General features: G+C 43.1%; 2 protein-coding genes across 4 annotated transcripts in view; both read right to left on the bottom strand.

The window, feature by feature from the left end:
* Positions 1–21800, bottom strand: part of LOC115589970 (butyrophilin-like protein 2) — an 84811-nt gene that overhangs the window by 42816 nt on the left and 20195 nt on the right. The gene's annotated exons all lie outside the window — the stretch shown is intronic.
* On the bottom strand, positions 15425–19305 carry LOC115590056 (uncharacterized). 3 transcript variants are annotated; one of them, XR_003985650.1, is made up of 5 exons: positions 18800–19305; positions 18563–18598; positions 17843–18106; positions 16429–17164; positions 15425–16221 (listed from the first exon to the last, which is right to left on the bottom strand). XR_003985650.1 is itself a non-coding variant. In XM_030431317.1 (5 exons), the coding sequence occupies exons 1-5, from the start codon at positions 18828–18830 to the stop codon at positions 16109–16111; spliced, it is 633 nt and encodes a 210-aa protein (XP_030287177.1). In that variant the 5' UTR covers positions 18831–19164; the 3' UTR covers positions 15425–16108. The 3 variants fall into 3 exon arrangements, 2 of the variants coding, with proteins under 2 accessions (XP_030287177.1, XP_030287176.1); XM_030431317.1 differs by having other exon boundaries at positions 16976–17164; positions 18800–19164; XM_030431316.1 differs by lacking the exon at positions 15425–16221 and having other exon boundaries at positions 16288–17164.

Genomic DNA, 21800 nt, shown 5'->3' with positions numbered 1-21800 from the left:
GATTCTGATTGGCTGCAGGGTGTCCATTAACCCCTGATATATGGACACCTACTAAGTAGTTCCAGTCAAATTGACTGTTCACCGCTGTAAATTAATGCGCTAGCTGGCGTATCAAATCTTAATATGTTATTTCCAGCACTGAGTGCAGTCTGTCAGTCCTTCAGTGTCTTATCCTCTGAGCACCACAGGGTGGAGACTGTAACACACAAGCTGCAGAAAGTTCACTTCCCCTCTAAACTTACTGCTACGCGAATACACTGTTCAACTCTCTACTTCAGGCTGCGGCCACAGTAACGTTACACACGGCCGGTCATTTGTTCGTGAAAATCTTGCTGTTGATTTGGGGACAATGACATGACTGGTTAGTTAGCTAATTGTGTTAGCTAGCATACTGTCAAATTATATTTACTGTTTGTCAACCGTATGCAATGTTATTGACTTTGAATCTTGCTAGCATAGCGTTAGCTTTCTGGCTCATCGCTGAGCGGACTAGAATATCTCCAGTTGCCAAGTCGTATCTATGGTCCGTCCTATTTACTGGAGGAGTGAACAACGTCTCCGTTGCATAAGAATCTTACGGGAGAGTAATGATTGTTCCAGGTATTAGTCAAACCCTCAGGCGTTACCAGGGAAACTAAGTTATGGCTTATGAAAAACTTTATATTTTGATTGTAAAACGCATGAAAATGTAAATTAATGGTCCGAATCTTTTCTTTGGCAAGTGACCATGGTATAAGCGGGATAAAGCCCTTCGAGGTGTCCATAAACAGGAGTTAATGGACTTCGTAAATCACTGGCTGACTGCACTCTCCCTCTCTCCAACCATTCACCCACATCCAACTGGGACCAGTGTCTAGCCTGATAAGGATTTTGTTGTGTTTTGTGAAAGATGGTGTAAATTGTCACATTGTAAACTTTGTATATTTAGTAAACTGTGTAGCCTAGTAGGAGGGAGATGCCTTTTCTTTAACCTTTTCTCCTGTTTTCATTGTTTAGGAGTTAAGTAAGCTTTTGTCTTTTTGTTAATATTTTGGATTTGTATAGGGAAGGTAGGGAGTTAGCAGATTTTGTTTGTTGTTTTGGCCTTCTCTCCCTCTGAAGACAAATAAAATGCTACCTTTAATTTAAAAGTTCCTGACACACTGGCCTTCTTGGGAGTGGGAAGAATGGGGAGCAGCATATCATGTTATGTCTCTGATTCCCCTAGATCAGGGGCGTAACATGATTTGGGGGCTCGTCCGTTCTTTTCTTTGCAAATCGTCGACGTGAATCTGGTGAGTTGATCCTTTTTCCTAATCTCTGTATGTTTGTTTGGTAGTTGTTTCTTTTGTTGTAGGTGGCAAAAATGGAGTTTAAGTTGGAAGAATTTACGTTAGGCCCGTCGATTGACACATTAAAAAAATGTAAAAAAGTTGATTTAGTTGTGATTGCAGAGTCTTTTGATGTGGATGTGCCAGTTAATATCAATAAACAGGGGTTAATGGAGCTTCTCATTGATAAACTGACTGAAAAGGGCTTGTTTAAGGAGCCAGCTCCTGCAGTGGAAGCTGAGCTGGGTGCTCTAGCTGGCACTCCTGCCCCACTCCAGGCCCTCCCCACGCAGACTGGTATGTCTGCAGAGGAATTAAAACTGACCCTACGCATAAGGGAGGTGGAGGTGCGAAACCGGGAGTTGGAGGTGGAGGCCATGCATCTCAGGTTGAAGGCTATTGAGATGGAGCGGGGAGCTGCTGTTGCAGCCAGTCCCTCAGCCACACAGTCACCCTCCCAGTCCCCCCATGATAGTTTTGATGTTAGCAGGCACATTGCATTAGTTCCACCATTTAGAGAGTCTGAAGTGGACTCGTATTTCAATGCATTTGAACGCATCGCCGCTACCTTGAAGTGGCCAAAAAATGTGTGGTCTCTGCTTTTACAATGTAAGCTAGTGGGTAAAGCCCAAGAGGTGTGCACGTCTCTGTCAATTGAGGACAGTTTAAAATATGATGTTATAAAAGCCACCGTACTTCGTGCATACCAGTTAGTGCCAGAAGCATACAGGCAAAAATTCAGAAAATGTGAAAAGACTGCCACCCAAACATATGGGGAATTTGCAAGAGAAAAAGGTGCGCTCTTTGATAAATGGTGTCAAGCATGTAAAGTGGAAACATTTGATGGACTGCGTGAGCTCTTGCTAATGGAAGAGTTTAAAAATCAGCTTCCTGATAAGATTTATACATTTCAATACCTTATTTATCTCAAAATATGTCATGCAATAATGTAATTTTAACTTCTTAACAACTGGCGTTTTATCTTTAACTTGGTCTCAGGAGAGAGAGAAAAAAGAATAAATAATCTTTTTTACATAACATTGGCCATTGCTAATGACATACACAGTAATTAATCTAGCATACTTTAATTAAATAAATCCATTCAAGCTGAAATATAAGGGTCTATAATTAGGCTATACTGAGCCTCATGTATTTATACCAGAGATTTTCTTAAAATGAAGTTAATATCTTTTAGAAAAAGGTCACCTGGGGTAAAACTCCCCCTGCAACCCTGATTTGCATTTGTATAGCTCACAGCATTTTCATTTACATGTTAAAGCCTCCCCTAGTATCAGGGGGAGGGGGGTCATTGGGGGACAACTGCCAAGCAAGGCCCACGTCAATTTCTGACAATTTAAGTCAGTTTTCGGTGTTGCCTGCAAATTGCTGTGAATTGTTGCAAACCTGAAATTCCACAACAATGTACAGTGCCACATACTGACGAAAATCCCACTTTTCATGCAGTGAGAGAGACAAAGAAAGTAGCAAACCGCGTGAAAAATGCAACAATGAAATGGGGCTTAATTAAAGGTACAGTGGCACCGAAATGAAGCACTGAAATCTGCGTTGCTTTTCAGTCTGGTTACTACCATTTGTGTCAGCACCGGTGCCATTATGGTACCGGGTATGGGCGTAATTTATGGTATGGTTGGTATGGACATGTTCGTACCACTTTTGGAATGACACAGAATTATCCCCACCCCTTTTAACAAATCGCGTTTACATAAAATAGCCTACTGTACCCTAGGCTACTGTTTCTTCATATTCTCGTTCATCAGTTCAGCCCTGGATCTTTTGATCATCTTTTGACTTTAAAATGGAAATGTTCTGTCATTTGGTTCATTTCAGCCACAGAAGAAGAAGGAGGAGGTGATGACATCAGAGATGACATCACATACAGTGATGTTAGAATATCACGTCCCCCAGAACAGCCAATCAGACGGAGCAGAGGTAGAGATGGTTTAATTGATTACATTTTGTGTGTGTGTGTGTGTGTGTGTGTGTACTTGTACTTGTGTCTTTGTGAGGACCACTCTCAGCTTGACATCATGAGGACATTTAGTAACGCGATGTCAGCACATTTATATTTATATAGAATATTTAAGAAATTATGGTCATGAAACTAAAACTAAATCAATGTTTCTTACTCCACAAAGGTTCAGACTGTAGTTCGTCTGTTTCAGGTGATGATACTGTGTGTTATGTTAGCATGCGCTCTGTCCGTTTGTTTCCTGTGGTGAATCTGCTAACAGAAGCTAACGGCTCTGTGGTAGTCCTGTTTCCTGTTTCTGATGAAAACACCTCAGCTGAAGGTGGTCCTGCTCATGTTTCACCACAAGACTGTTAACAAGAAGAAATAATATACATGAATAATAAACTATTTAACGTAGATAGTAATAAACTGAAGATACTCTTTATATCTTCTCTCCAGTCACATGTTGTTACACTCTATGTGACTTCATATTAAATTAATCAAATGAAATAATTACATTTACATTTAGGGCATTTAGCAGACACTTTTGTCCAAAGTGACTTATGATAACCGTTGATAGAGTAAAACAAAATATAGAAACAATGGTCAAGCCCTCTGAAGATCTAACTGCTATTTGTCAAATATTCTCTAAATGTATAGGTGCTGTGATTGAAGTGCGATGATATGAACATACAAGTGCATACAATTCTATTAATTTCTTTATTCATGCTATGCTAGGTCGAGGTGAAGTCTGAACAAATGAGTCTTGAGTCTTTTGTGGAAGATGGAGAGTGACTCTGCTGTCCTGACATTCTCCAGTCCCTGTGACATAGTTCCTACAACATTGTTAAAAACCAAACTCCCTTGTCTTAGGTCCTAGTCAGTTTTCTATCATCAATTCCTCTTTCACATCAGGGTCCATACCTGACCTCTTTAAAATTGCCAGTATTCAGCCACTTCTTAAAAAACCCTCTCTCAATCCAGACCACTTAGAAAACTACAGACCCATCTCCAAAATTCCCTTTTTATCTAAAATCCTTGAAAAGATGGACGTGGACCAGCTCCTGAAGCTGTTAGAATGTCATTGAGTCTTTGACAAATTCTAATCTGGTTTTCGCCAAAAACACAGCACCGAGACAGCATTACTGAGAGAGTGTCTAATGATATTCTTATGCATGCTGACAAAGGTGAAAGCTCCATCCGTATTCTCCTTGATCTGACTGCAGCCTTTGATACTATTGATCGTGCCATTTTACTGGATAGACTTCAGAACTGGGTTGGCATTTCTGGTACAGCCTTAAATTGGTTTCATTCCTATTTGACTAACAGTCTTTAATGTCTGCATTAATAATCATGTTTCCTCTTTCGCTCCCCTGCTGTGTGGTGTCCCTCAGGGGTCGGTTCTTGGTCCAGTTCTGTTCTCCCTGTACATGCTTCCTCTGGGTCATTTGTTCAGCCACTTTCCTGACATGTCATACCACTGTTAAGCGGATGATAGACAGATCTACTTTTCTGAAATCCAATAACCTGAATCTGTTGTCCTCTTTCCATGAGTGCTTAGCTGCCATCAAAGACTGGATGTCTCTTGATTTTAACCACTTAAATCCAGATAAAACTGAAATCGTTTTATTTGGCCCTGATAAATTTGTCACTGCAGTTAATCAGTTTATTGGACCACCAGCACTAACATCAAACCCTCTGCTAAGAATCTGGGTATCATCTTCGACCAGCATATGACATTTGACCTACATGTTACAAAACTTGTCCAGCAAAAAAAACAAATGATTCCTGTCCTCCAGTGGTCTGGAACATGTAATTCACAGCTCCGTTTTCTCCTGTCTTGATTACTGTAACTCCCTCTACATGTGTCTCAGTCAGTCTTTGTTAAACCGATTACAATTAGCCCAAAATGCAGCCACCAAACCTTAACCAGAACCAGTCGTCGGTCCCATATTACTCCTGTTCTTACATCCCGTCATTGGCTTCCTGTGAGATTCAGAATCAATTATAAGATCTTACTGATTACATATAAGGCACTTCATGACCTTGCCCCAAGTTACATTTCAGATCCCCTTGTTCCTTATTCCACTCCTCGGCCACTCCGCTCCTCAAACCTTGTCCTTTTATCCGTTCCATGCTTGATCTGTAAAACTAAAGGTGACCATGCCTTTGCTGTTTTAGCCCCAACATTGTGGAATAGTCTTCCCCATTCACTTAGATTCGCTGAATCTGTGGACAGTTTTAAGCGGCTGCTCAAAAACCACCTCTACAGGCAAGCCTTTATAGATTTCCTTCTTTTGTTTTCTCATCTGTTGTGCCTCTTTTACTCATCCCTCCCTTTTGTTTTATCTTCCCATTTTGCTCTCTCTGTTTGCATTTTTTTGTGTTGTTATGCTTATCTATTTGTTGTTTGGAAAGCACTTTGGATTTCTGTGTCAAAAAAGGTGCTATATAAATGAAGTTATACTAACTTACTTACTTACTTACATTGGTCGGGAGTTCGTTCCACCACTGAGGCTCCAGAACACAGAAGAGTCGTGACTTCGCTGAGCAGCTTTGTTTGCACTCAGCGATGGCGGTACCAGCCGGCCCACTGATGTAGTCGAGTGAAGTGCTCTTCCTGGGACTGTGGTCTGACCAGGGTTTGGAGGCAGATGGTGCAGTTCTGTTGACGGCCTTGAAATCCAGAACCATCATCTCGAATCAGATGCGGGCCACAACAGGAAGTCAGTGGAAGTCACGGAGGAGGCGGGTCACATGGGAGAATTTGGTTAGATTGTAAACAAGGCGCTGCAGCGTTCTGGATATCCTGCAATGGGTCACAGAGGCTGAGAGTCCAGCCAAGAGGGACTTACTGTAGTCCAGGCGGGAGATGACCAGTGCTTAGGTGTTGCGTCTTTTGTGAGGAAAGACCGGATCCTGCAGATGTTGTAGGGGGCAAATCTGCAGGATCAGGCCACAGCAGTGATGTTGGGGGTGCAGGACAGTCCGTCATCCAGGATTACGCCCAGGTTCCTCAGTCGATGAAGGCGATACCATGACATCCACTTCTTCACAGTTATAATTTGTTTGATTGAGACAATTAACTCAAACAGAACTTATAAAGAGAAATGCTACAAAGAAAGTGTCGTTATGGATGAGATCCCTCACTGGCTTCCCACTAGCATAAACACTTTTTAATGACATTTGTCTGAATACATAACCGAGACAAAGTGACTGATGCTGACCCAGAAATAAATATTGTTGTGGTCCAGATACTGTGTGGAATGACGGCACCACTCCATGTTCACATGTCAGCCCAGACCTGGGCCGGCTGGTTGTTGTCTTTGAGTACCTTTCAGACTCTGTGCAGACACTTCACCTCACCACTGTCACTAACACTTTATTCAGCTTTAATTTGAGTGTAGAATTATTGATTTATTGACTAAATATAGAATATAACCTGAAGACATTCAGTTGAAATAAGACACTTTAACAACACACTTTATGTTTTTGTGTTTTATTCTTTTAATCTTGCAAATCAAAGCACAGCACCAACTTCCTCCTGCTGTTTCCAGTAAACTGTGAACTGAATCTGGTGATGTTTCTCACTATAGTGATGGTGGAGTAACCCGTCAGTACAACGTGTTTGTGGTTGTCCAGTTTAAATTTGAACTGTTGTTTTTCACAGCAGAGGTGTTAAGAAGAAAAAAGTTGTTGCTGACATTTATAAACTCCATAATCAATCGTATTATAACCCTGCATGACAGATAATAGAACGATTCCTCTGTCAGGAGTGTTTATATTCTCCTGTTGCAGAGAACGATCCAGCTGTGGTTTACTCTGCAGTGAGACCAGCAGAAGATGTCAGTTATGGACAAGTTGTCTTCATAGACAAGAAAACAAAGAGGACCAGAGGTACAGCTGATCTGCTTTGTCTCCATCATGGACAAACACAAGTATAATATGTCAGAGAAAAATTAGTGGACAAATGTGAGGATCAACACTTAATGAAACAGCACTTTTAGCACTTTCACAGACTTTTCACAGACATGATACATATAAAAGTGCTCTAAAACACTTCAGGCGTCACCGACTGAAATTAATCCAAAAAGGGATTAAAGCTTTTTACTGTAATGATACTTTAATGACGAGAGCGGTGGATATGAAGAGGACTGAACAGACTACATGGAATATGTTGTTTCTGAACTCTGATAATATTGTAGGTTTTTTCCACTCTGCGTATCAAAGCATACGATCAACTTCCTCCTGCAGGTTTCATTGAAGCTGGTGATGTTTCTCTCGACTAATGGTGATGCTTCCTGCCTTGTGGTTAATGTGTCACTTATTTTAGTCGAAGCGAGCAGCTTTGTGGTCATCACAGTTAACTTCCCGTTTCACACATAGAGAAAACAATCTGCTGCCATCAATCAAATAATACAATATTAATAGAATAACTATAATCCTTCATGAAAAAATGATTATTTCTACAGCAGAGAGATTGATTCTCTTCTTGCAGTATAGACTACTGTAGTGTGACAGCAGCAGCAGCAGCTCTGTGTCAGTGGTCGTACATGCTGTGATGTAATGAGGATGTGTTGTTGTGTTGCAGAGAATGATCCAGCTTTGGTTTACTCTGCAGTGAGACCAGCAGAAGACGTCAGTTATGGACAAGTCGTCTTCAAAGACAAGAAGACAAAGAGGACCAGAGGTACAACTGATCTGTATTTATGAACCAGCTTTGGACAGTCTGGCTCCAGTCTGTGAACATGACTAATCTTCTACCAGCTAACATTAGCATGCTAATTTCCACTGTTGATATTATTAGATGTGACACTTTGATAGAAGACTTTATATTACATCTCAAAAGAATATAAAGCATTAAAAAAACATGACGATTTAAAACTAAATTAGCAACAACAGTCAGTAGCTTCATCACACAGATTTCTACATGACTGCAGATCCAAACAAATTAAAGTTACGCCCTGTGGTGCATCTTGGTGGGATCAGTCTGTTCAGTCTGTTGGCTGCCCCAGCACACAACAGCATACAGGATAGCACTGGCCACCACAGACTCATGAAACATCCTGAGTCCGGCAGATGAACCTCAAGAACCTCAGTCTACAAGGAAAACAGAGACGCTGTCCCTTCCTGTAGAGGGTGTTGGTGTTCTTTACCCAGTCCAGCTTATTTTGGCATTTCTTTTCATTGCTATGCAGATGACAGCCAGATCTATGTCCCCCTCAAAAAGTCTGATTCCTACTCCGTTAAACCACTGCTGAAGTGTTTACATGACATTAAAGCTTGGATGTCTTTAAATTTTCTGAATTTTAATGAAGAAAAGACAGAAGTCATGGTCTTTGGTGGCACTTCTGTGACCCTCCCCCAAGTTGATTTGTTTTCTCTGGCACAGTATCACAAGCCAATTGTGAAAAATCTGGGTGTAAAAATGGACTCAGACCTTAAATTTGACAGCCAGATTAAAGCTGTGGTGAAATCTAGCTTTTTCCAGTTAAGGCAGCTGGCAAAAATCAAACCAGTCCTTCAGAGACAGCAATTTGAGACAGTAATCCACGCCTTTGTGACCACTAGGCTGGATTACTGTAATGCACTATATATGGGGGTTAGCGGGTCCTCCATTGCGTGTCTTCAACTGGTACAAAATGCTGCTGCACGTCTTTTAACTGGCACAAGCAAGTATGAGCACATCTCACCTATTTTAGCTTCACTCCTCTGGCTGCCCGTTCATTTTAGGATTCATTTTAGAATTCTTTTATTTGCTTTTAAAGCCTTGAATGGCCTTGCCCCACTGTACCTCTCTGAGCTGCTGCACCCCTACATGCCCAGCCGATCTCTCAGGTCAGCTGTCCAGCTGCTCCTGATAGTGCCTAAAGCTAGGCTTAAGCTCAGAGGGGACCGAGCGTTTGCCATAGCAGCTCCAAAGCTTTGGAATGGTCTGCCGCTGCACATTAGACAGGCCTCCTCTCTGTCTCATTTTAAAACTCTTCTTAAAACCCACCTCTTTTCTTTGGCTTTTAACACCACGTAGAGTGTTGATTTGATGTGTTTTTATGTGATTTTATTTGTTTTATGTGTGCACATGCATATTTTATTTTTTAATGTACTTATTTATTTATTTATTTAATCTCTGTTTTATCTTTTTGTGCAGCACGTTGGAAACCTTGTGTTTGTTTAAACTTGTGCTATATAAATAAAGTGGATTGGATTGGATATTATCAATGTGGACCCCCAGATATTTATAATCCTCTACATACACACTGACCCACTGGATGGAAATAGGGGTAAACATCACCTTGTTCCTCCTCAGGTGCACAACCAGTCCTTGGTCTTTGTCACATTGAGCTGTAGATGGTTCCGGTCACACCATGTGACAAAGTTGTCCACAGTAGTCCTGTACTCCTCAACACCCTCAGTGATACATCTGACTATTGCTGAGTCATCTGAGAACTTCTGGAGATGACAGGTCTCTGTGCAGTAGTTGAAGTCTGTGGTGTAGAGGGTGAAGATGAAGGGAGAGAGGAGAGTCCCCTGTGGGGCCTCGGAGTTGCTGACCACTCTATCTGACACACAGTGTTGTGAGCACACTGTAGTCTGCCAGTCAGATAGTCAACAATCCAGGTCACAAGGGGGTATCCACCTACATCGCTGTCAACTTCTCGCCCAGTAGAGCCGGACAGATGTCAAAAACATGACACTCGCCAGCTTGTCCAGGTGGGCGTAGACACGGTTGAACAGGTAGATGATGGCATCCTCAACTCCAAGTTGGGGCTTATAGGCAACTGTACGGGGTCCAAGAGTTGTTTGACCAAGGGCTGCTCCAAGACAAGTCTCTCTAGGGTCATGATGTGGGAGGTCAGTGCCACAGGTCTGTAGTCCTTGGAGCCACAGGGACGCTCCAGCTTCCTCCTGCAGTTTTCTTTAGTCTCCCTGATCTTCACATTTAGGTGTTCCTGTACAGTTCTCATCTCCTCCCTGTTGCCAGCTCTGATAGCCATCTTCCTTTCATTGAAGATTAGAGTTTATATTCTCTTCTCTCCATCAATCATGTGACAACTCCTCACATTTATCTGAATTAACTTTTGTCTCTTCCTGTAAACTAAATGTCACGTGTGCTTCTGTCAGCTGAACCAGCCAGTGTCAACCAATCATATCTTCTCATCCACCCGCCAATCAATCTGAGCGAGCGGCACAGAGTGAAGACTACGCTCTAGCTACAATAAACCAATCAGAGTGTCATCTCACATTCCCTTTAAAAGCAGTGGTGGTTGTTCCATGGCGGATTGCTATTATAATGGCGAATTTGCCAGGCGCACGCCAGGAGCAGTTCACAGCCGAGGAGACCGACGTTCTCGTCAGGGCCGTAAAAGACAGAGAAGTGGCCTTGTATGGGGATGGGAGAAATCCATCCAAAATAGCTTTGGTTAAACGGGCGTAGCAGGAAATTGCCACAATTGTTTCTACGGCTGGCATCCCCAGGACATCGCACTGGGCCTCGGGAGCAGTGCGCAACGGCCAGCTGAGGAGGGAGCAGCGCAAACACCAAAGTGCAGAGGATCCAGACCCACTACACGCCGTGGCAGCATTGCCGGACCGGACCGCACTGTCTGGGATGCGGCAAGGTATTAATGCCCGTCTTGACCGGGTGGCGATGTTGCTGCGGCCTCTCAGGCGCATCGCCTCAAGTCTCCAAACGCACCACCTGCTCCTGTTGTGCCCCTTCCTCCTTCCTCCTCCTCCCCCAACTCCATCTCCGTCCACCCGTTCCACTAGGCGCACATCGCGCATTGCCACTCCCGGACCCTCACGGCTACGGCGGGTGCGTCACATATCAGAGGGAAAAATAATTAGTTCTTCTGTTTAACTCTTTTCTACATTTTTTGTATGGTTTGCAAAAATGGGAACTGCTTCCTTTAGATGAGAGAAGCAAAGTGTATGCACGTTGAGCACACACTACATTATGGTCAAGCATGCGCCCTTAAAATAGCATATGAATCAGCGCCACTGACTTTAGACTAGGTTTCTCCTGGTCTGTTGCGGAAGTGTTTCTGAAACAGCAAAATAGCACCATTGAAAGTTTGCGCCGGAACACGCCTCCTCTTTTCGCTGAACCGACCCCAGGAGCGCAAAGTCATTCCCTAATTTAAGGACGTGCGTCTGTGGAGGGAAAATTCCGATGTGCGTCAGATGCAAAATAGGAATTATACAAGTGCCAGTGTACAAAGTCAATTGCGCTTAGTGCAAGATAGAGCCCTTAATGTCAGAGAGACGCAGCCGAGTGAACAACTGGAGGGTATTTGTGAGAAAGAGGAACCTGGACGACCACAAAGCTGCTATCTGCCATTAAAACCAGTTAACACATTTCACCATGAGGACAAACACGTCATTGGCAGCTCGAGCAGAGAGTCATGAGAAACCTCACAGCTTCAGGTCAGTTTACTGGACTCAAGAGGAAGCTGTCGTTTATGTAGAGCATACAAAACTACAACATGAATAATCTTCAGATTAAAGGTCAGTCTGAGATGCAGAAAATGCACCGAGGATAACCTCTGTCATGTTGTTTTACTGAAGACTCCTCTCCAGCTTCCTCCTGTATTTTCTTTAGCCTCCCTGATCTTCACCTTTAGTTGTCCCTGTATTGTTCTCACCTCTTCCCTGTTGCCAGCTCTGAAATGCATCTTCTTTTCATTGAAGATGGCTTTCATGCCCTTTGTTACCCTCAGCTTGTTATTTGGGTAACAATGCAGAGTCTCAGCTGGGACAGTGGAGTCTACACAAAAGTTGATATAGTCCATGATGCACTCTGTGAGCCCATCAACGTCCTCCCTATGCAGCTCACACAGTCACTGCCAGTCTGTGACCTCAAAACATCCCTGAGGTCTCTTATTAGGATCCTCCGACCGTCTCCTCACTGACCTTGTGGTCCCAGGCTGGCTCTTCACCAAAGGTACTTAACAGGGGTTGAGGTGCACCAGGTTGTGGTCTGATCTACACAGTCGGGGGAGGGGAGAGGAGCTGTATGCATCCTTCATGCTAGCATACAGCAAGTCCAGGGTCCTCTCCTCTCTTGTAGGACAGCTCACATACTGTGTGGAGTTGGGCAGTGCTATGTTCATGGTGATATGGTTGAAGTCACCCGAGATAGCAATGAATGCACTCAGGTGTTGAGTCTGTAACCAGGGTGTGGCGGAGTGGATGGCTTAGCTGAAAGAAAGTACTTTCACAGTAACAACTAAAGACAAAAACTCTCTCCACATGCATGTTTGGAGAGGGAATGGCTAAACAAGAGCAAAAACAAAACTAGAACTGCAAGCAGTAATGAACGGTGGCCAAGGGTTCGCCAAATTCGGATCATCCCTTCTTAGTGTCATGGCAACCAAGGATCTCAAATTTGGTCTTAATAGCATTTAGTTTGACCGAGATATCAAACACTTTCCATTTTCATAGCTAGCTACAGAACTATGTTCATTAATAATCTGCACATTTTTTGACTGAGCATAATTCTTTTGATAACTTTAGATCAGGTCGAGCTGAAGAGTTTACGTGGAAAGGAGGAGTTCGAAAAAGTAGGTTTTCCAGTTTTTGCGATTTTGCAAAAAAACTTTCTAAGCGAAAGTGGGCGTGGCCAACCGCAATGTGATTCAGCTCCATTCAGGGAATCTGGGGATACAAGGTTTTTGAATGTGCGACATACGGTATGGGAGTTATAGGATAAACTCGTTGGCCTAGATTATAGCGCCCCCTGCAGGCGGATATATGTAGTTTTTTTGTGTCTGAGATATTCGCAGGAGTCTGGACCAACCCTCTAAATTGCACCGCCCTCCCTTGCACGGTTTAGTCTGCAGCACCACTTTTAGCCGGAGAAAAATAAAAATAAAAACCTTTAAAATTACAATAGGGTTCCTAGCACCGCTGGTCCTAGGCATACGCGTTCCCTCGGCCCCTCGGGCTTGGCCCCCTAATTAGTAAAAACAATATATTATTAAATAAGTAGCTAAAAAGTAGGAAACTATAAAAACAAGTAGGAGCGACTTTAACAGGCTGCATGCACGGTGGTGCACTACTAATAATACTAATACTACTAATGGTACTAACTACTTTAATGAGCTGACATCAGAGAATGAAGACCATAAAATGTTAAACCAATTCATCCATTATTAAAAGAGCTGGGGATGACAACAATATTTGAAAACTAATCGATTGATTGATTAATCATTGAAGCTTTGTAAATCACGGTTTGTGATGCTACAGTAACTTTCTGTTTACACAGCCGATAGCTTTTGATTGGACAGGGCTGCAGATGTTTCCTAGCAACTTTATGAAGTGAATCAGTAGTTTGAGACTTCCGGCTCAAAAGTTGATGTTTGTGGGCGGAGTTTGATCTGATTGTTTGTTTGTTTGTTTGTTTGTTCAGGGTTGAAGTCGGAGCCGGAGGTCCTCTACTCTTCACTGAAGTAGATCTTCACACCAGACCAACCAGTGGTGTCCAGCCGGCCTGTGATTGGTCCCCAGAGACGTCACACCTCAGCACTGTCACCTGCTTCCCTGCTTATTCAATATGTTGAAGCTAAATAAGACTTTTGCAGCTACAGAGAGACAGACAGGTCAGATGTAGAGCATGTTTTTAGACTTTGTATGTGTTTTTAAGTGAAATAAAACATATAAAAGTAAAAATTAAGTTAAATTGTTTAAGCGTTTGCTCACAACACTTGTTTCATTCATATGTATCTGGTGAACAGAGCCATCACCTGTTTAGTGTCATATCTGACTTCACTGTTATTTAAACTGTATTTATGTTTATTTAACTATGTTCTTGTTGTCGCAGCTGTGACTTATTATTTCTCTGCAGCATCAATAAACTTTGCACTCACTTCTTATTTTCCTGGTGTGCTTCTGTCAGTTCAGCTCAGCTGTCAGATGGAAAACTGGGCCTGTTCTGGTTTGGTTGTGGCTAACCGACACACACCTCCCTTCAGTGCAGATGAAGAACAAACTAAATCGCAACCGCAGACTATGAAGAGCCCGAGCATCATTCACAGTCTGCACGTTTGATGCCAAGTCAGCTTCTGATGACTGCAGCGTAGATAAAATGTTTCAGGCGATATTTTTCACCTGCCAGATTAACACCAGATCAAGAGACACCTGACCAGGATGCTGAGTGTTTCTCTCAGTTTTATTTCTCCACAGACAAACAGTCCAGTGTCTGTAGCTTCAGGAGTTTATGTTTCAGAGGACATTATAACAGAATTATGATCTTTATTATTTCAACACATTTCCTTTTTTAGGAAATACACTGACTGAGATAAGAGTCTCATACAGCTCCACATCAAGAGACCAGAACTGTCTCTTTAAACTGGTTTGTTTCAGTTTTTATCTCGTTACCGTTTGTTGAATACATCTTTCAGATGTCAGTGATTTGTTAGCTGCAAACTTCAACAGTTTGAGGCTCAAAGGATTAAAATCCTTCAATATTTCACACAAAAGCAGAAACAGATGTTCTGTGTTAGAGTTTGTTTCTTCTCCTCTCCATCAATCATGTGACGACCCCTCACATTTATCTGGTGACCCTCTGGAGGGGCCCGACCCCAAGGTTGGTGAATTAACTTGTGTCTTATTCTTGTAAAACTAAATGTCACGTGTGCTTATGTCAGCAGAACCAACCAGTGTCAACCAATCATATCGTGTCATCCATCCGTCAATCATTCTGAGCGAGCGGCACAGAGTGAAGACATCCTGTCAGAGAGACGCAGCCAAGTGAACAACTGGAGGGTATTAATGAGAAACAGGAACCTGGACGACCACAAAGCTGCTCGCTGCCATTAAAATCATTTGACACATTTCACCACAAGGACAAACACGTCACTGTCAGCTCAAGCAGAGTGTCGATAAACCTCACAGCTTCAGGTCAGTTTACTGGACTCAAGAGGAAGCTGTCGTTTATGTAGAGCATAAAAAACTATAACATGAATAATCTTCAGATTAAAGGTCAGTCTGAGATGCAGAAAATGCACCGAGGATCTAAAACCATGAACATTGTTCTGTTGTTGGACTTAAAGGAAGTCTTTGTTCTGGTCATCAGTTCTGATGTGCAGTGTTACATAAACAGGGTGTGTCAACACACAGCTGAAGGGAACACACTGAATGATACTGAAGGATAAAGTCTGTTTAATGTGCAGCTCAACATTTTAGATACAGCAGGTCCAAAAGTCTCAGACCACATTGAAAACCTTGAATACTGTCACATAAACCTGGAAACAGTCACAAAGTTTGAGGATCCAGAAAGTAAATCAAAGCGTCAGAAGTCAAAGAGGATCGTTCTCAGCGTCGGATCAGGACTGAAGGTCTCTAAAGAAACACTTTACAGAAAGTGGATCAGCTGGACACCATCAGAACATCAACACATCAAGCTGAGTTCACTGAGAGACAGAACAGCAACTTCATCACAGAGACAGAACCGACTCAATGAACAACACAAGAGTCCAATCAGCAGTCGACCCGTCAAACTAGAAGCTGAGCAGCTCCACAGGAAGAGTTCTGGTGGGAACGCCACAGAGATGAGCCAATCAGAGGAGGAGGAGGGCGGGTCTCACAAGAAGAAGCAGCAGGAACCACAAGAACAGAACCTAGAAGGTGAGCAGCTCCACAGGAAGAGTTCTGGTGGGAACACCACAGAGACGAGCCAATCAGAGGAGGAGGAGGGCGGGTCTCACAAGAAGAAGCAGCAGGATCCACAAGAACAGAACCTAGAAGGTGAGCAGCTCCACAGGAAGAGTTCTGGCTCCTACGAAGGAAACGTGACTGAAGAAGAAGGAGAACACGTTGGATCAACTCAGAGGTGATGCTCTGTGGTGACAGCAGCCATGACATCATCGTACCCATCAGCCAATCCCTGCCCAGCCTGGGTGGGAGGAGCCATCTCCATGGAGACCGGCAGGTAATTTCCTGCAGGCAGAGAGAGTGAGATCATTTATCAACACCTGTCAATCATCACCTGATTGATTGATTGAGACATAGCCTCTAACTGCTGCTCACGATTCTCAATGACTATAGTGACTAGCTCCTGTTAGCATGTAGCTTTGCCTTACTCTGCCTCTGATTGGTTGGTTTTGTTGGTTACATTCTCTATGTTTGACTCAAACTGTGACTCACAGCAGCTCTGACGTCTGTTTTCAGGGTTTTGAGCTGTAGTCTTGCAGGTAAACACAGTGATCTCCTCAGCCTCTCTTCTGGACGTCTGCTGTTTCTGTCTGAGTGGCTCGTCCTCTGGAGCCGCTCTTCACTGTCAGAGTGTCTCTGGGCTCATTAGTAGAGCGGACAGGCCGGCTGGCAGAGAAGCAGCTGCCGCACAAACTACAGCTCAGAAACTGCCACAGACAAACATCATGAAGCTCCTGTGAGTCACAGTTTGAGTCCAGCTTAGAGAATGCAACCAACAAAGCAACCAATCAGAGGAGGAGTGGGGCGGGGCTTGTGAGAAGTTGATTGGCTAGCTAGTTAGCATGCTAACTTCAGTAGACATCTCTGTAACACAGAACAGAGACGTCTTTGACAGAACGTCAACACTGTTGTTTCTTCTCACTCTGGTCAAATCTCAGCCTGCAGAAGTGAACTGCCTCACACGGCTGAGACAAATAATGAGGAACACAATTTATGTTGTCGTCTTTTTGGTGTCTGAATGTGTCAGAATGTGTCTGACCTTTAGGTTTCCTGATGATGAGACGTCTCCCCTCGAGAACCAAAAGAACAAGTGCAACCAGAGAGAAAAGAGAGGATAGAATAGCAAGAACCATCGACCACACAGGGACAGGAGGAGGAGGAGAGGGAGCTGAAGGAGAGGATGGTGAAGCAGGTGAGGTTGAAGGAGAAGTTGTCGTAGCAGGTTTCTCTAAAATGAACAAAAGATTCTCATCAACAACACAGAAATCAGAGGAATTCATTCAGTCATTTCACTGTAGAGAGAAACCAGATCAAACTAAGAAAGTGAACTTGCTCCTGTCTGGTCTGTTCCTCTTGTTCTATGTCAGCCTGAGACCCACAAACTTTATATAGAGGAGAATAAATCACATGAGGGTTCAATATTATACTTTAACAAGATGTCAAGGTTTTCCAGCTGTGGTTTTGAAGACAAAACGAATTTAAAACATAAAGACATGTAAAGTTTTAACATATCTGCTACGTATGAAAGTTATTATGTTGCTGCTAACATCGGCAGGTTAAAGTCTAATTTTACGGCATCAAACCCAGCTTGATGGATCCTCTGACTCACACAAGCAGTCTCACTGTCCTGTCCTGTACTCAGCAACACTTCATCACAACAATCTCTCTGGAGAAACATTTGGCACATGGAGCTCATTTATCATCTCTACATGTTGAACATAATGTCAGACTGACAGATGAACAACATGTTGAGGAGGCAGACTCAGTGCTCCACCCAGTGTTGTTGCCTCCTGAAGGTCACCTGTCTGTCTTCTTGTCTTTGTCTCTCTCAGGCTCAGCCAAAGTGAAAAGGTGAAAGACAGACTCAGTGTTCAGACCTGCTGGAGTTACAACAGCCTCATCTTACCAGTGACAGTGATGTTGATGCTGCTACTGGCTGCTCGGCCTGTGGACTCACACCAGTAAACTCCACTGTCCCATGTGTTGATGTAGCTGATGTTACAGAAGGAACCATCTTTTCTTCCCCAGCCAGCTCCACACTGAGTCCTGGTTCCTTCAGTCGTGTTCCTCGTCACCGTCCATCCATCAGAGCTGTCGTCCTCCTCACACCTCAGAGAGACAGACTCTCCTTCAAACAGCTGAGATCTGTGAGGAATGATCTTCAGAGAGGCTGGAGGACGAGACAGAGAGATGTGGTTACAGATGATAATGGTCAGTTTGGACAGAAGTGTCTCTTCTTCCTCTTCCAGTCTCTGTAGACCTTGTTGACCTGCACTGATCTCCTCTGTGTTTCAGGCTCTGAGTCTCCTCATGTTTTAAATGGAACTCTCAGAGTTGGTGTCAAACACACAGCAGATGTGACTTCATGTGTCTCACATGTCAATATTGTTTCTGCACTTTCTCTGTCAGCTGCTGCATGGTGCTGCATGGTGTGCAGTCCTGCTTTCACAATGACATTTTTATAGCAGCACATTTATCTTTAGCGTCCAGTCTGTGGACATCCAGACAGTCTTCACTCTTTTATTGTATGTGCAAACTATTTCCCTCCATAAACAGTGTCCTGAACACTAACTGTTCTATCAGGGACTAAATAACTCTTCATCAGTCACACAGGAAATGTTCTCACCTTGGTGTGTGCAGCCGCTCAGCAGTGACGTCACAACTAAAGACAAAAGACACTCCGGTTGGTTTGAGAAACACAGAGGAGGACAGTCGTATCAAAGAAACATCATCAGCTCATGTTGTTTTTAAAGCAACAGTGTGAAAAGTGACGTCCTGTCAGAGTAACATGGACACTAATGTCTGTTCATTTTCCACAAAACAAAGTGTGTGTTTCTTCCAGCTGATGTGTGAGTGTACTTACAGAGCAGACGCAGCAGACGTGTTTCCTCCATCCTAACACCGACTCATATGACATCTACACTTCATCACTTCATGGTCACATCAGTCAGACCCTCCTCCTTCCTCTCTGACTGACTCCCACCCTGCTGTGGTTTCCTCTCCACTGACTGCAGCTCAACAACAGATAGAGTCCATTTTAAAAGCAGACTGAACTTCACAACAAACTGCAGCAACACGCTGATTTCTAATGTGAAAGACATATTTTCTCATTGGGAAATTTTTGTGCACATTTCTATTTCACACTATTCATCACGTCCACCAGAGGGCAGAGCTGTCAAGGCTCCTTCACCAACAAGATCCTTCAACCATGAACCCCCAAACCAGATGAGTCCAGCAGAGGGGGAACAGAGAGTCCTTCAATTCAGGTGATACAAAGATTAAACTACCTACTGTAGATTCAGTTCAACACCAGGAACAAGAAACAACAACAGACAGTAGAATCACATGAAGACATGATTCATACTGTGAACACATGAGACTCTAGAGGACAGCAGACGCACACTGTGTGTCCTTTCAGAGGGGAAACACAAGATGGAGATGTTGTATGAAAGAACACAACTCAAACACATCAGATTACCAGTGTGTTGCTGACAACTTCCAACAGTGACTGATTCAGAGAAGGACCCAGAGATGGCTCAGGTTAGCAGTATTCTACAGGATGTGCAGGGAGATGGTTAGGTGGTGAAATCCTTGCAGACAAAAATGGAGACAGATGTTTCTCACATTGCCAACAAGCTAGAACAAGCAGACGCTCACATGATTGACCTGGAGGTGGCGAATATGCCACTTTCTAAAGAAGTTTAAAAAGAGCCCAACAATATGAGGAGTTTCAGAGAGACAGACGTCTTAATCTTAATCTTGTCGGTGTGAAAGAGCACTCTGAAAATGGTTAGCTGAGGGAACTTGTGAGAACCATCGTATCCGACGTACTGCCGGAAACTGAGGTGCTCGGGGTCACAAGACAAAGATATTGAGGCAACATGGAATATATTTGGAAAGGCTGAAGGATCTCTTTCTTTCCTGCTCTGACAGAGAAGTGGTGGAGAAGAGGAGGAGGTGTTCCGATGTCAGTAAGAAGTTCCATGACCTCGACATGTGATTATCGCTGGCTTATCCTGCAACTCTCCGAGTCACATGGAGTGTAGAGAGGAAGAGCTTTGAAGGCCGATGGAGCTCTTTACTGAAAAGCCACAAAGATTATGGCTTGTTAATAATGGTTATTATATCAAGAACAGGTGCATCTGACAGGTCCAACACTACAGTCTACTGTTTGGACATGACCAACATTAAACCGTCCCCTTTTTTTCCCTATACTGATTAGAGCAAACAACTGGAGCTCTGCAACAATGAACAGTCGGAGTTATGCAGCCAATGGAACTGAGAGACTGAGTTGTGACAGCATAGGGATGGTACCCTGCATGTAGGTCAGTTTATCTTTTATTCATTTAATTTCTCCTTTTTTGACCTATTCTGACCTTCTAAGGGTACAAAACTGCCCCAGCATGCAAACAATATTTTCAGGTTTTAACGCCCAAGATTCCATGCGTCTTTCTGTTGAGCCTACTTGTACAATATACGCATATAGGAGGCAGACATCATTTATAGTGAGGTAAAGTAATCAGAATGGATAAAGGTATGAAGATAATTACATGGAATGTGAATGTCAAAGAAACAAGTGTTTATGTTACCTTAAGTCTCAAAATACAGATGTTGCATTTGTTCAGGAAATACGTTTGATTGATAAGGAAGCTTATAAGGAAACTTAAAAGAAATTGTGTTGATCAGGTATTTTACAGCTGTCTCATTTACTCAGCCTGTCCACCCAATCAGCTCTCATAGCTTCACTTGTCCTCCTGTTATTTTCTCTGTATGAAGCAGCTTTTATTTTGATTATCATGTCATCATGTTTGTCAGAGAGACTTATCGTATAAAACATTAGGGATAATTTGAGGTTTTTAGTAAAGTGAATGAATTGTAGACGGTCTTTTAGTGACGCAGGAGCAGTTTTTTATGAAACCGGTCAGATTGAAGCTGTGTTTTATGTGTCAGTGTATGAAGATCAACATATATATTAAGTGTTTAGGTGTTTTTTATCACATATGTCATACCACCTCTACACCAGTGCTAGGCCCAATGAGGCAAAAAAGTGGGTTAGTAGGTATTTTGGAGGAATCTGATTCCAGGGAAATGATGAGGCTTGTTCGCTAAATATGATCGTAGAGGGAGGAACAGAGGAGGGAGGTGTTTCCTGTCCAAACAGTGAGGTTGTTTCATTCCCTGTGTTGTTTCACAGACAATGATGGACTCATTGAAGACGCAGTGATTAATTAGGGGGCCAAGCCCGAGGGGCCGAGGGAACGTGTATGCAAGCATACGCGTTTCCCCAGACCAGCGGTGCTAGGAACCCTATTGTAATTGTAAAGATTTTTATTTTTATTTTTCTCCGGCTAAAAGTGGTGCTGCAGGCTAAACCGTGCAAGGGAGGGCGGTGCAATTTGGAGGGTTGGTCCAGACTCCTGCGAATATCTCAGACACCAAAAACTACATATATCCGCCTGCAGGGGGCGCTATAACCTAGGCCAACACGTTTTTGCCTATAACTCCCAAATCCTCTATTGCACATTCAAAAACCTTGTATCCCCAGATTCCCTGAATGGAGCTGAATCAATTTGTGATTGGCCACGCCCACTTCCGTTTTGGACGTTTTTTCGCAAAATCGCAAAAACTGGTAAACCTGCTTTTTCAAACTCCTCCTTGGGATTTTGTCCGGTCTGCGTGAAACTTGGCACGTACACTCTTTAGCTGGATCTGATCTGAAGTTATCAAAAGAATTTTGCTCTGTCAAAAAATGCGCAAATTATTAATGAACACATTTCTGTAGCTAGCTATAAAGATGTAAACTGTTTGACATCTGGGTCAAATTACATGCTATTAACACCAAATTTCAGTTCCTTAGTTGCCAT

This window comes from Sparus aurata, chromosome 10, assembly GCF_900880675.1.
Source record: "Sparus aurata chromosome 10, fSpaAur1.1, whole genome shotgun sequence".
NCBI lineage: Eukaryota > Metazoa > Chordata > Actinopteri > Spariformes > Sparidae > Sparus > Sparus aurata.
Note: the sequence above shows the minus strand (reverse complement) of the source record. Positions and strands in the feature narration are given on the sequence as shown.

Bases quoted from the DNA above. Each gene is read 5' to 3' on its own strand.
- LOC115590056 (XM_030431316.1), bottom strand. From the start codon at position 18,830: ATGGAGGAAACACGTCTGCTGCGTCTGCTCT. The intron at 18,107-18,562 runs GTGAGAACATTT...CTCGTCCTCCAG, and splicing joins GAGCGGCTGCACACACCAAG to CCTCTCTGAAGATCATTCCT. The intron at 17,165-17,842 runs GTAAGATGAGGC...TGTTCATTTTAG, and splicing joins CATCAACATCACTGTCACTG to AGAAACCTGCTACGACAACT.